Source organism: Bombus pyrosoma, linkage group LG11 (assembly GCF_014825855.1).
Source record: "Bombus pyrosoma isolate SC7728 linkage group LG11, ASM1482585v1, whole genome shotgun sequence".
NCBI lineage: Eukaryota > Metazoa > Arthropoda > Insecta > Hymenoptera > Apidae > Bombus > Bombus pyrosoma.
In genome coordinates, this window is record NC_057780.1 from 11,119,937 (window position 1) to 11,133,582 (window position 13,646).

Below are 13,646 nucleotides of genomic sequence, written 5' to 3' on the forward strand. Positions count from 1 at the left end.
GGTTAAAAGTAAATAATAAGGAAGAGAATTGGATAAAGAATACTATACCTAGGATGAAAAAGCTTAGTAAAATTGTAGGTCCATCTATTCTCGTTTTTATCGACTCGTATTACACATAACTTCCGCGAATTTCAATAAAGAATTGACGCGTACACGAACAGATATAGCTAGTTAGAGACGTTTCTTGGAAAATTAAGGTCGATAAGAAGTAAGTACAAAATTGCCTAAGCTAAACGATACATCAAGGATCCAGACACGTCGGTGTAATATTTCACGAATCCGACGTGCTTGGATCTTGCGGTTGTTTTTTTTTTTTTCTTTCTATACTTCTCACTTGCCCTAATACGAAATGCATGCAGGTCTTTGTAAAAATATATCAACGTACATTCACACACGTTCTAATGTGTTTTACAGCTTCGATATCGGAACGAGTATTTGATATTGATTCATCAAACGTATGCATATACTCGATTTCGGTTTTTCTTTCTTTTCATTTCGCGATTAAATTCAAAGCCGAAATGAGAAATTCCAATATCACAGAATCGAATCTCTCTGTACCTCGCATCGCTGTCATAGATGCGGGACAAGAAAAATGAATCACGGAATGGACGAATGGCTATTTGAACAATTTTAGACCTCTTTCTTTCTCCTTTTTTTCTCTAAATTGCAATACGGAAAAAAGTAATTGACAATTGTTTCATTGGGTCCACTTGATTCTCACGGCCGATCGACTACGCTCGAAGCCACACTACGACACTAAAGTTATGTACAAAATCACAATATTTCTCTCGCGGATACTCATTATTTGCCCGTCACAATCTTCCTCGCCGTAATCTCTTAGAATCCGCAAGGATTTCTTGTATAAATTACACATGACTACACACAACTGCTACATTCGCGCACATCGCAAGCTACCTATTACATCGTTTGTCTTTGTTCGTTTCACGTGTGCGTCGATAAGAGACCTAAATTACTTACACTAAATATAATCTAAAACTACATTAGTCCGCGATCCGCACAAATGACGCTAATGTTATATTCGAGTACCGTGTAGGCGGGTAATGTCGTGTTAACACAATTATGCGATGAGCGAATGACGATGAAAGAAACAAAAATTGATACTAAAGATACTGAACGTCGTATGATGTCCAAATGTAATATGTCACTGTCAACGCGTCGTTCACGATTATCACTTTAAAAAAATTTCGCGACATATCGAACATTGGTACTGTCATGGGTAAAATATGAAAGAAAAAATGATGTGAACGCACCATCGCAAACCTAATGAGATTCTTTCGCATTCTCAACCAGGACGTTCTTCAAAATGCTCTCCTATGAAAGGGCGCACGAAGAATAAATAAATCTCCCCTAAATATTTCGGTTGACATGATTATCGCTCTGAATAATCCATCCGACGCAGCATAGCAAAATATTAATTACGAAGTAGCCTATTCTCTCGACATTCAACACTACCGCTTGTGACTCGTCTTGCTCTTAGGACTTTCTGTGACGCTATCGTTAGGCTCTCTTCTAGGTCGTAGAATGAAGTTCAGATTGTGCGCGGTATTTACGGCGTAATAAACGTTCGCCGAGTTTGGCAGAACCATCTCACGATCAGGAAGAACCTGGGCTAGCGTATACTGGTCGGAGCTGCCTTCTATTCCTAGCTTAAGCATCGCGTTTCGTATCACTTGCGGGGTCCTTTCGTTGTTCGAGAGCATGATAGACTTGTAGAGCACCACGCCCTCAGTCTCAACGTTATCGCTCTCCATGGTGACTTTAATTATGTAAAAATCTGGTGAGCTCTTGTGCGAATGACTCGGACTGGACAGGCCAATGACATTGGTGCTGTTTCCATTGGCGGTGATGGCAGTCGGCGGTGCTAGTCGGTTGTGCTGGTTCGTCGCTCCGCTTCCTCCGCCGGAGCTTAGAGACACGTCCAATGATGGCAAAGACGAGCTGGAGGAAGAACTAGACATCTGGGACGGCGAGGTGCGCCGATCGAGAGAGTTGTGCGGTGAACTCGGCAGAGAATCTAGGTCGCAATAAAACTGGGAGCTACTCGAACTCGACGTAGAGGCTATCGAGTCGTTTTTGCGATGACCCTGATGACTCTGCAAGATAAGTCTGGGCTCAGGCTTCTCGCGAGGAACAGGTGATCGGGAACGGGTTCGTATTAACGAGATCAGGGAGAGCATGCTGACCTGCTTCTTCTTGCCACGATTATTCAGAGTGTTTCCAGGGGGCGGCGGCTCGATCTGACAGCTCAGTTTGTATGCTTCCCGATCATCAAGCACCACCACGGAATGAAACCAACGATCGAACAACGGATCCGTGCTGAAATTGTACGCGTTCGCTGCGCCTTGGAGCAATCTTATCCTAGCGAGGACCTCGAACTCCTTCCGTCTTTTATCAAAGTTGATTAATCCTTCCGCTATCGTATCTGGTATCGCGGTGTCTATCATAGTGAGATCCGTTAGGAAAGTTCCTAGGTACGGTATCGTGCCATAGCTGATATTCTAAACAGAGAAAGTTCGTTAGTGGTTGTACCCAACATTGCAATCAATGAATCAAGGGATACATAAGTTTTTGGTACACTTTCAAATTACTGTAAATATATAAAATAGTTCAAATGAAGCTCCTTAATCTAATCGTGGCATCTGATTTTATCTCAGACAATCGTATAGGTACAATCAGTGGATATAGATAAGAACAATACTGGATATTAATTAATACAAACAAAACAATAAGAGGCGCCTGAATTAAGTGACTTTACACGTTGTTCAATGTCGGGATATTAGAGGAATTGAATCGAATTTTGATCAAACTGCACCAAGTGTCCAAAATACTTACGCACATGTGTAAATTAGAAATTATACTTACTCCTGCGTGAGTATTCTGCTTCTGAAATAATTTTTGCAAATGCCTATCGCTCCTGCCGGCAGTGTCAGCAAACTTTGCCGTACCTTCCTTAATTAAAAGCTCTCGCTGCGTCCACGCATTATTCTCTTCTGAGAAGATTCTCTCCAGTTCCCTGAACAGCTCGTGCTTCTCTCTGGGCATAGACTGCCAACATTTCTCCAACCTATACACAGGATTACTCTGTAGACCGGACACGATAGCCTTCAGGCTACTAAAATTCTTCAACACGCGTAGTTCTTGAGCAATGTCAATCCACGTCTCGAGGATCCTCGCTCGTTCCTGAGGCTTCGTCGTCGGGTCCATCAGTATCGTGGATATGACTCGAAGCGACACAGCGTTGAATTGATTCACGGTGGCCAACACCGTGGCCGCGTCGTGACTTCTCGAACGATCTCTTCTGGACCAGACAGCACCTAGGCACTGATGAGCTACGAGCTTTTTGAACACTTCGGCGTCCATTCGGGTTAACTGTTCGGCGAAATGCCGATGTGGAACTTCGGGGAAACTGTAGTTCGTCCAGTGATCCACGATCGGATCTGGGGAACCACGTGGTAGTCGACCATTATCGTACACCATACAAGAGTCTGAAAGAAAAAAGATGATTTAGGACGATAATATTTTTCTGCGTAGATAGAAAATATGTATTCTTTGAATCGGTGAATCAAATGGATGAGTTGTACGTAGTAAATTCCTGTATTTATCTAAAGTAACACTAAATACGTCATATGCGGTATGATAAACTTCCGGTTGACGTGTAGAGTTACAGAATCGACGAACGAAATGAGATGTGTGATGATATGTATCGATTGACGTGTGTTAATATAATATGCAAAGACTGGAATTTCTTGCTGTATTAAATTATCACGACTATATTGTCATTCAAGACCAAAGAATTAAACAATGAATATTTATAAAACAATAATTTACTTGCAATATCTCTAACTCTAGAAATAAATATTTATATGTTTGATTTCCGGTGTTCTACAGAGTCCACTACGTATAATATACGATTAATCAATTAATCACGCAGGATATAGCGTTATAAAAGTTTCCTTACCTATCTGATCTTCACGCTGAAACCTGTGCAAGCGATGCCTTGCCTTGAGCTCGAGTTCCGAGCCAGGAAGTCGTCGATGCGTGAAGTCCAGGAGTCTACTGAGCAATGGATGATTCGGCGGCGACTTCCAGTCACCAGGATAGGCGTCCAGCCAAACGTGAAGAGCCTGAACTAGGGTCTTTCGATGCTGTTCACCTGTCAGGGCACCGGATCCTTCGTCGAGGGCGTCGTACCTCGCCAACAATAGCTCCAGCACTTCTCGCGGCGTGGTGAATGCACGATATGTCGCCAAGAAGACATTGATGTATGTCGACTCGAGTTCCCCGTCGTCGTTCGCCAGACTCTCTACCAGCCGCTGCACCGTTCCGGCTTTCAGAAAACGTACTCTCACCGTCTCCCATTCTAAATGCGAAATCTCGTCGTCTGAATCCTGTGGAAAGGGTATTTGAAAATCGTTAAGTCGGAACGTCTAAAAATTGCAGAGGTTGGACATTTTTCAAATTTCCAGATCTGTCAGATTTCGAATATTTATATACTGGCAAGAATTTTAACGAAAAAATTTAAACGTATGGCAATTGAAATGCAAGAATTGAGAGTTTCGGAAATTGGAAGATTCATAAATGGAAAATTCAGAGGCTGAGAAGATACTCAAAGGTATGGAAATTGTATAATTAAAGAATTTCATAATCAGAAATGCAGAGGTTTGGAAATTTGGAAACTAAGAAATTCAGGTATTCCAAGGTTTGGAAGAGATTCGATATAAATGAATACTCACCGATGCAGAGAGACTCCTGGTAGGCCTGTGATATCGAACCTTCTTCAGGTACACCGTGTATATGACGCCATCGCCCCTTTCCTCGCCCCATAAACGCCACGTGGGCTGCAAAGTAGAAGCAAATGGCGAAAGTTACGACAAGAAAAAGGCAGACATCCGTCGAGGGTATAGGTAGGCGGTGGCGGCGATGTATACAACGAGCTACACGGGCAAAAGCACGCCACCAGGGGATGATTTACGCCATTAATTTCACCAGCTACCCCCTGTCATGCACAACCATCTTTCTAACGGGGACAAGCTAATCAATGAACGTCGTGCACTCGGCAGATTTATTGAAATAATTGACTTCCAGCTTCGAATTGACCTCGCTCGTCCATTTTACAACTTGGATCGTGATTAACCGGATGAAACGCTTTATCCTCGCGATCTACCGTCACTCCTCTCTCTTTCTTTCTCTCTTACAACCTCATTGTTTCAAGTTACAAGAATTCTAACTGTTTCTCATTTTTAACAAGAATTTACGAAACCGATTTAGCTAAGACGTGAGTTACATTATGTCGACAATAGACTTGAGGATATCCTCAGATCTATTCCGTTCCAACAAAAGATTATCAACTTTTGTAAAGAAGCTAAAGTATCGAATAAAATCTAATAAGCCAGCGAATATAAAAATAACCGCTAATGGTCATAGTAATCGATGCGACTTGAAATAAAATAAATAATAGTAATAATAGTATAACTTGGATCACGATATTTAGTCGTCTGGAACAAAAGCATACTTAAGCGAAATATCAGGAAAACGATACTCTTGTATCTCTAGAAATAAATATTGTGCTTAAGCACACATTTGTTTCATCACACAATTTCTTTCTAATGCCAAAAATATACTTAAGAGAAATAGCGGTGAAAAGAAACTCTGGTATTTCTACCATTAAATAACCAGCCCAGGAGCAAATTTATTTCATCACACGATCCTTCACCTATTTTCAGCCTGGTATTCCAAAACGCAAGCCGTGGATGGCAATTACAGGAGATTATAAACGGGCGGCTCCGTTGAGTCCGGTTTTTAACAATCGTGCAAGCTGGAAAACCAGCCGGAACCCTCGTTTCCTCTCCCCAGACGCGTGGAGACCCGAACGAACAAAAGGAGACCAACAGCAACACGACTACAGGCAGTAGCCTCATGCAAACACGAATCGAGAAATAAACACGCCATGTTCAGTCTGCGCGAGTCACTTCCGGACACCATCGTAATTCGTAATATCATCGCGGTACGATAAACACGGAACGATAGGAAACCAGGGTGAGATCTTTATCCAAGTGTTTTCTTTGTGATTCAGTACCGTAAACTGCAGGGGAATAACAACCGATTTTAGATTCTTAATTGGTATTTAAGTTTTAATTATGGCGCGTGTCTGCCCGCGAGTTAAGTAATTTTCATAAGTCAAGATAATTTATTTACGACGAAGGAGAACTTTAATATTTCATGAACTTGTTACAGAGTTTGCTTTTTCGTATCAGTCGTTTGTGATTGCTTGTTGCTACTGAAGATTATATTTAGATCGAGGGTGTTTATACATTTTGAGAAATTTAAATACAATAGAACGATGGAAGAATATAGAAAATTTGCAAAGTAACGCGTAGGAATTGTATGAACGTTCACGATCCAGTAAGAGTACTTAAAATGTAAAAATCGTAGTAATATCCTCGTGCTGCGCCGTAAAACTTATATTTGTATGAAGTGATTTGGAACATCATACGAATAGGAATACGATTGCTATTGACGTACTTCTGTCCCCATATTTTTATCTGTAATCGTGATTTTTGAAGAAGTCACGCGAGTCCTTGAGAGTCAGAATTTCCAGAACCCTATACTCGATAGCACCACTTGATCATCGAGAACACTAGGACTTCGAAGCATTCGAGCTTCACGATCCTCCATGCCCTAAGTTTTCCATCGCATTGCTCGAATTCAGAGATTTTACGAACTTGGAAATGTCCCAAGTCCTGTGGCACCGCGAGAATTTCGAACGTTCGAAGAACTAACCACGAAAGACATGTCTAAGCTAGTAGTATCTTTGTCGATGAATAATTAATTTATCGTTGATAAACCATCGCATTATACTGTACCAATTTTTAAATTCTCTTATTCTTCTTATATATCTTAGGTTTGTTTCCATTCGAATGATAACGACTCGATAAACAAACGTATATTTTAGAGATATATCTCATGGAACTTATCGATATTATTCGTTTTATAAAAAAGACCAATAACTCAATGAATAATCAAAAGCTTGCCAACATAACAAAATTTAAAACACGAGCACTTTCACGAAGTACATTTTCTATATCAATTTACACGTCGTATCGATAAGAAAGGCAAGAAGCACTTATACAACGATCAGACGATGTTTCTTCGAATTTTAAAATGCACTAATCTCAGGAAATGTAAAATTCCCCCAAAATAGACGTGGTATTTAATTGTATGCTATTTATGCATAACTGATATTATATACCTGATATTGATGACTATGCTAACCATGACATTTACTACAATATACGTAATTTTCTCTTCGAGTCACGTAGACACCTAGACAGGGAGGACAACAGACTCGACAGACTCAACAACAGACTAATTTCTTAGCAAAGGAACTAAGATCTTGGAATTCACAGCCAATTACATCCTCGGAAACTGCTGCAAGGGAATAAGTTAAGGGGCCTTCAAAGGAACAGGGACCACTAAAAATAGGATTCTCGTTTGAACACGCTGCACACACGTTTGCTGTTTTATTTGCAACGCTAAAAACGTCACCAAAGTTATCCGGTCCCTCCGTCGGATAACTTACCTGCAAACCAACAAGAAAATCGTAATATCCCCTCGTGAGGAATATACGGAGAACCCGTATAAGATCTCGTTTCCCTTTCTCTCTATATCTTCTGCGTGTCTTCTATGTCTCTCTTCCCTCTTGAAATCGCGTATAGAATCGCCACAGAAAGAAACAAACCATGTCATTGCCATTTATGCCTCTAATATGCAACATTTACTAACTGCACCGATAGGGACCGACATATGCATACAATGTACAGCCATTGGATCGATGGAACTACAAAAGGAAAGCGTTTCTACATGAAGAATGGAAGCAGTGCTGCACTACTCCTATCTATTGATTGCTAATCGTACGCGGAAGCTTTTATTGTTGACGATTCGATGGACGATCAAAGAGGGTTTCAAGAAGAAGATTTAAAGTATAGCCTGGTCAACAGTTCAGAGGGTTCTTTTCTCTTTTATTTTTTACTTTTCTATTTCTATATTATTGCATTTCCTATATTTCAAAGAAAATAAATTGATTCTCTCAATTGAACGATCTAAATCTCAGATTATAGCATTTAGATCTTCTATGAATTGGAGAATCGATTGTTCCGCTAGTGTCGGTCAAAAAATTTGGACGAAAATGTTTTCCAAGACACGAGAATCCAGTTAGATAATAAAAGGCAAACGGCAAGGTATAGGCAAGGATGACGACAAAAAAGATGACCTGAAACTGGCTACGGTCCCGAAGAAAACTGGCTGCGTTTCTCGATTATGAAGAGTTCTGTAGCAGCGGAGTCTAGATACAAGTAAAACTCTGTTGAAAAGATGTGGCTTACGTTCCGGAACGAACCGGCAATTAGAGGCCTACAGGGAGAACCCGAGCGTGACTTAAGGTCCTTATACAGCCCCCCTCCCTCTCTTCGTCCTTGGAGACGCCCCCTCGGAGCACGTCAACTGTCCATTGTTCGTCAGAAAATTCTGTCGAATAGAAATCTGTCTGCCTCGACTCCGAAGATTTCTGTAATTTCGGTGTAACTGCCGCTAAACAACCGTAGGAGATTGTGCCTGATTTTTGCTTTCTTGTGGTTTGAAGTTGTCGAACCTTGGCTGAACCCTGATGAAAAAATGCAGACTTTCCTTTCTCGTGTATCATCTCGAAAACAGATATTGTACAGAGAACAGTGAGAGATATCGAAGAAAGAAAAAGAACAAAAGTTGCACGTCTTTTTATATCTACAACATAGTTACTCGCACAAGCAACCTCTGTGAGATGAACGTGTCAATCGAACGAACCCTATTAAGCCTGGAACATCCTGCTCGTTAACGTCCCAAATAATTCGACCGCCTTCTTCGTTCGTTCAACTCCTCCCCTTTGATTTCGCAGAAGCTTCCATCACAAAAGACGTTTGTTGGAGCCGTGTACGTGGCAAAGTGAACCATCAGTGCTAAGACGGTACCAAAAGCGACGTGTGTACAAACTACCACAACCTCCTCTATTATTCCAGCGTCGGCCTATAAAAAGCTTAACATCGGATTACCACGAGAAGAGGAATGGTTTGTGGTGCGATCGATACATGGAAATCCACCCCGACTATCGCGATGCTAACCTCCGCCTCCACCTTTCAACCCGCGCAAACATCGATGTTAAAGTCACGATTCGAGAAACCCGTTGGAATATTCCAACCGTGAATCAGACAGGGTCACCGTGCACAGCAGTGACGGTTTTGCCATCGATCTGTCAAATTAGATTCTGTGAAATGGCACGTCACTCTATTTGAAGCAAGGATTTCTCGTGCGAATTGCTTCATCGTTATTAACTGATTGCGAATGCTTGTGCAAATTTGAACATACGCGAAGATCTAGATGTCAGATATGAATTTGTTCAGACTTCTACGTACAATAAAATTCCGATTATTACAATACCGATTAATGGAACGATATTTAATTATGAATTTTTAGAACAAAATTTATGAAGACGTAAAAGGAAAATGAAAAAGATTGCAGTATTTTCAATCTATATCACCTCTAGCCAATAAATTGTACAAATTTACGAAGATATAGGAAATAACGAAGAAATTATCTATTACGGACCCTTTTTTTTATTTTTATTTGGAAATAGTTTACAATCAATTCTCATTGAGAATTATATGTAAATTATTCTGGCGTGGTACTATAACGTGAATAATAATAAATGATTATCGTATGTTTGATTCTAGCTGAATCTAACGTTTAAATCTAGAGGGTAATGTCTTTCAAATAATTGAGCAACTAGTGGATTTTGGTGGTTGTTAATTCTTATGTTATATCTATTATTGAATTTGGATATTTCTTCTCTAACTACAGGTATCTTAAGATCGCGATGCATTGTTTCGTTGATAACATACCAAGGTACATTTATTAAGGATCTTAGAGTTTTTGATTTATTATAAGCCTGTATCGTATTACATTCCTCCATTATATTTTTATTCAATAAATCGTAAACGTTTACGAAGCTATGAAAGAGAAACTAGAAACACTTTATCTATTACAAACCTGTGTTATTCCTAGGCAGTAATCATCGAAATGAGGATATAATTCTTATCTCGTTTCTTATAATCGCCATGAGTGAATGTAAAATTTAACGCTCGAAAAACCATAAGAAATAACGAAGAAAGGGAGAGCAGAGGATATCTGTACATAAAGGGGCAGGATCCGATTTAGTTTGGAGGCAGGCAGGCAATAAACGTAATCTGCGATCTGAAAGAATTACGAAGGAACGTTCTAACGCTATAAATAAGATCTATAATTATTGGGTACGAGTATTAGAAACCTGCGAGGCAATAAAAGGAACGGATCGAGAGAGAAAGAGAGAGAGAGAGATCCGTGGCCGCCACAGAGCAGATAACAGTCATTCTGCTAAACGGTTTCGCAACGCTTCGAGCAACAATTTTCCAAAGCCTGTTAGATAAATTCACGCGATGATCTAATCCTCCGGAGTTTCTGCGTGCACGTTACACCCTGCACTATCGTCACGAATCATCCCGTGGGCTGAGCATTCCGTGCATTTTTACTTTCGCCCGCGGTTACTTTATTTTTGACTTCGTATACAGTACTCCGCAAATGTGTTCCGACAAAAAAACCTACGATAGTGATTCCATAATAATGAATAATCATACGTTTTAGGAAATATTTCCTTGTGGTATTGCGGTAGAACACGATTTAACGCTATTTAAAGTCCAGATCTGGTTCAGGAATATTTTTTAACACTCGGTATAGAAAACTGTTGTGTCTGTATCGCATGTGTGATAATAAATCATCTTGACAATTCGCTTGCTATAATTTTTTACTCACTGTAATATTTAGAAGCTGAGACTGATCTCTACCTAGATTCCACTTCTTTAATTGCGCTTATAGCAGGAGTATAAATTTGCATAAAAACTCGCAGTGTAATTATTAATCAGTAATTTATTCCGCAAAAGATCTCAGATACTTTTATTTCAATAAATTCTAAGTCTGCAAGTCGCCAATAGTTTTATATTAATCCTAACACTTTTACGTCGTATCGTACTTGCACCACACGATTAAAATAACCTGACTGACCCAATTTTATTTTCGATCCGATGTAAACATTCGATTTCCTCCATTGGTTTCTCTACCAAGTGTAGCTACTGACTAATCAGAAATCCTCTATAATTCACGGATTTCCGTTTGGTAACAATAACCCAGCGAGGTGTCTTCCAAGTTTTCAACGCGCTATTTTAAAATGAATGATTCATCGTCGAGGAGACTTTTGACTGAGAGACAATACGAGTGATCGAAGGGAAAGAAGGGGTTGCGTCGAGTGAGAAAAATGTCGCGTGGGTACCAAGACGTGCCGGAAGTTCAAAGAACGAGCGTTGATAAAGCGGAGCTTTGTTGATGCTCGCCACAAAAGCCACTCATGTACGCTCAGTGTGTGTACTCTGAAACACCTCAATAAAGAACACAATGCACTCAAACGTGTTAACAGTGCCAAAACTTCTCCAAAGGGAGATCAGGGTCGACGATTCCAGTCTTTGAGCCTATTCTTTCTTCATTAAATTCGAAGGACACATGCACAGACATGTTAACCATTGATAACTCGCTGGATTTCTTTGATCGAGGGTTAGGAAAGTTAGCTACTCGATGGTAATGAATTATGATTGTATCTATATGAATTGTAATTTGTTAAGATTAAATGAGAGAATTGACTAGTCACGCGATATTAACGTTTGTTAAAATCGACTACTTTTAAAGCCGATCGTTTGCTCCCTTTTGTATTGGAATTATTAGAACATTAACGACAAACTATACAACGTTCGTGTTATATAAAACTTTACTATAAAAAAATAAAAATGTTCTTCGTGGAAAGTGCAATAACAGCGTCGATCGCAGAATCTTATTATAGTTTCACGTAGACCACGATCAGAGAATTTACCAAAGACAGTTTAGATTCTTCAAGACTATAGACACAAAAATAGATAAATTGCGATACTGCAGATCATGGTTATTTTATTATAAAAGATAATTTTACAATAGGTTCTTGTGCCACACACGACAAAGATCATGAATAAGCTACGTAATGAGCCACAACTGCGAACAGATCGAAAGTGTAACGCGTGTCTGGTGAACACGTTGCTCAGAAGGTTTCATAAACAAAGAAAATTTTTTGCTTCTCAAGAGAATTCGATTAAGTACAAACTGCTGCCGGTTTCCGGTCAGGCAACGCATAATTACACGGCTCCGTAGGTCGGTACGTAAGGTACGATCCCAGATAAGCAATTAAACGAACTGGTGGCAGCAGCGAGGATGACTCATGTACCGGTAAATAAGGTGTCAAAGTACCTTTAATCACTTCGCGTTCCCGTTCTCTTTGTACATACATATACTTACTTACGTAACCCAATTTCTACGACAGACGAAGATCACTACGTTTAAAGAAAACAGATAGCAAAAATACAGTTAAAGTAGTACAACGAATGACTTTACGTTACCATTTCTCACTAAAGTTCCCTATTTAAATCCAGAGACTATGCAATAATTCCGATTATTCTTAAATATTCGATATGTGTACATTATATATTCGCTGTAACATTAGTTTACTTTAGCATATATATATACACGTTGATATTAAAGTCTCGTATCGTCTGTTTGATCGTGACATAATTCTATCCCCGACTACTCAAATCGTCGGCTCTATCTATGAGTCAACCGCAGATAAAGAAAATGTCAACCCAACGTATCGATACTTTCCTATTCCATAACCGTAAAAGCATACAGAAAACTAATCGAAGCTTACCCAGTGTAAGAGGAAACGAAAACTCTTAAATCATGCAAACGAAACATTTATTGTTCCTCGCATACATAATTCAACGCACGGCACGTGCGAACTCAAAAATAACAAAGAATTGACGTAAAATAGGAAACTACCGTTCATTAAACCGGTTAAAAGTCGATCGATTGACGTAAAAAAAAGTAGGTAATATTAGGAAGGGAAAAATTTAGCATATCTACGAAACGTGCCGCATCACGTGCCAAATGAAATGGCCATTTTAATAATTTCTACAACTGGTTGCACGAACGAAAGCCAATTTCCCTGATGGACAACTCATTATTTGCTTTTAATAATCGTCCAATTATCCTCCCCTGAATGATATGTACGTGGATGAAAAGAGATCCCCGTCGGTTTATTCGTCGTTGATTAGGTCAATGTAACCATACGTTATCGTCTTTATTTGCACGCCGTACATCCTGGTCATTAACGACAACGATACAGTTCCGATGACACTTTGACCCTGATTACCCGATTCAACCACTTCCACGTGCGCACATTTATCAATAAGCATGCGAGTATTTAAATAAAACTCGCGCGAATAGCGAAACTAAATCATTAATACATGGGAAAATACCGCGTACTACAAAAAAATGTTCCTCTGTATATATCTCAGGAAAAAAACTATGATTAATTACGACATTTTTCTGGTGTTAGTTGTACTTGTACGACCTCGTTTTGTTTCTTCGATTCCCATACAGGGAAAATATTTTACTTGGAATCGTTTCAGTCTAGAATATATACAGTGCGT

General features: G+C 39.7%; 2 protein-coding genes across 8 annotated transcripts in view; both read right to left on the reverse strand.

Moving 5' to 3' along the window:
* Positions 1–184, reverse strand: part of LOC122572820 (whirlin) — a 111,920-nt gene extending 111,736 nt beyond the window's left edge. The window contains exon 1 of the mRNA XM_043738318.1: positions 49–184. The gene's annotated coding sequence lies outside the window, so the exon portion shown is untranslated. The remainder of the gene's footprint in view (positions 1–48) is intronic.
* The window catches only part of LOC122572821 (ral guanine nucleotide dissociation stimulator), a 41,321-nt gene continuing 27,742 nt past the window's right edge, over positions 68–13,646 (reverse strand). For 6 of the 7 annotated variants that reach the window (XM_043738333.1, XM_043738329.1, XM_043738328.1 and 3 more), the window contains 5 exons: positions 4,755–4,859; positions 3,980–4,409; positions 2,884–3,506; positions 2,205–2,519; positions 68–2,114 (listed from right to left, as the gene is read on the reverse strand). In XM_043738333.1, the coding sequence (XP_043594268.1) occupies positions 1,470–2,114; positions 2,205–2,519; positions 2,884–3,506; positions 3,980–4,409; positions 4,755–4,859 (2,118 nt within the window). In that variant the 3' untranslated portion in view covers positions 68–1,469. Of the gene's footprint in view, positions 2,520–2,883; positions 3,507–3,979; positions 4,410–4,754; positions 4,860–13,646 lie in introns of all 7 variants that reach the window. The other variant, XM_043738327.1, reaches the window with a different exon arrangement.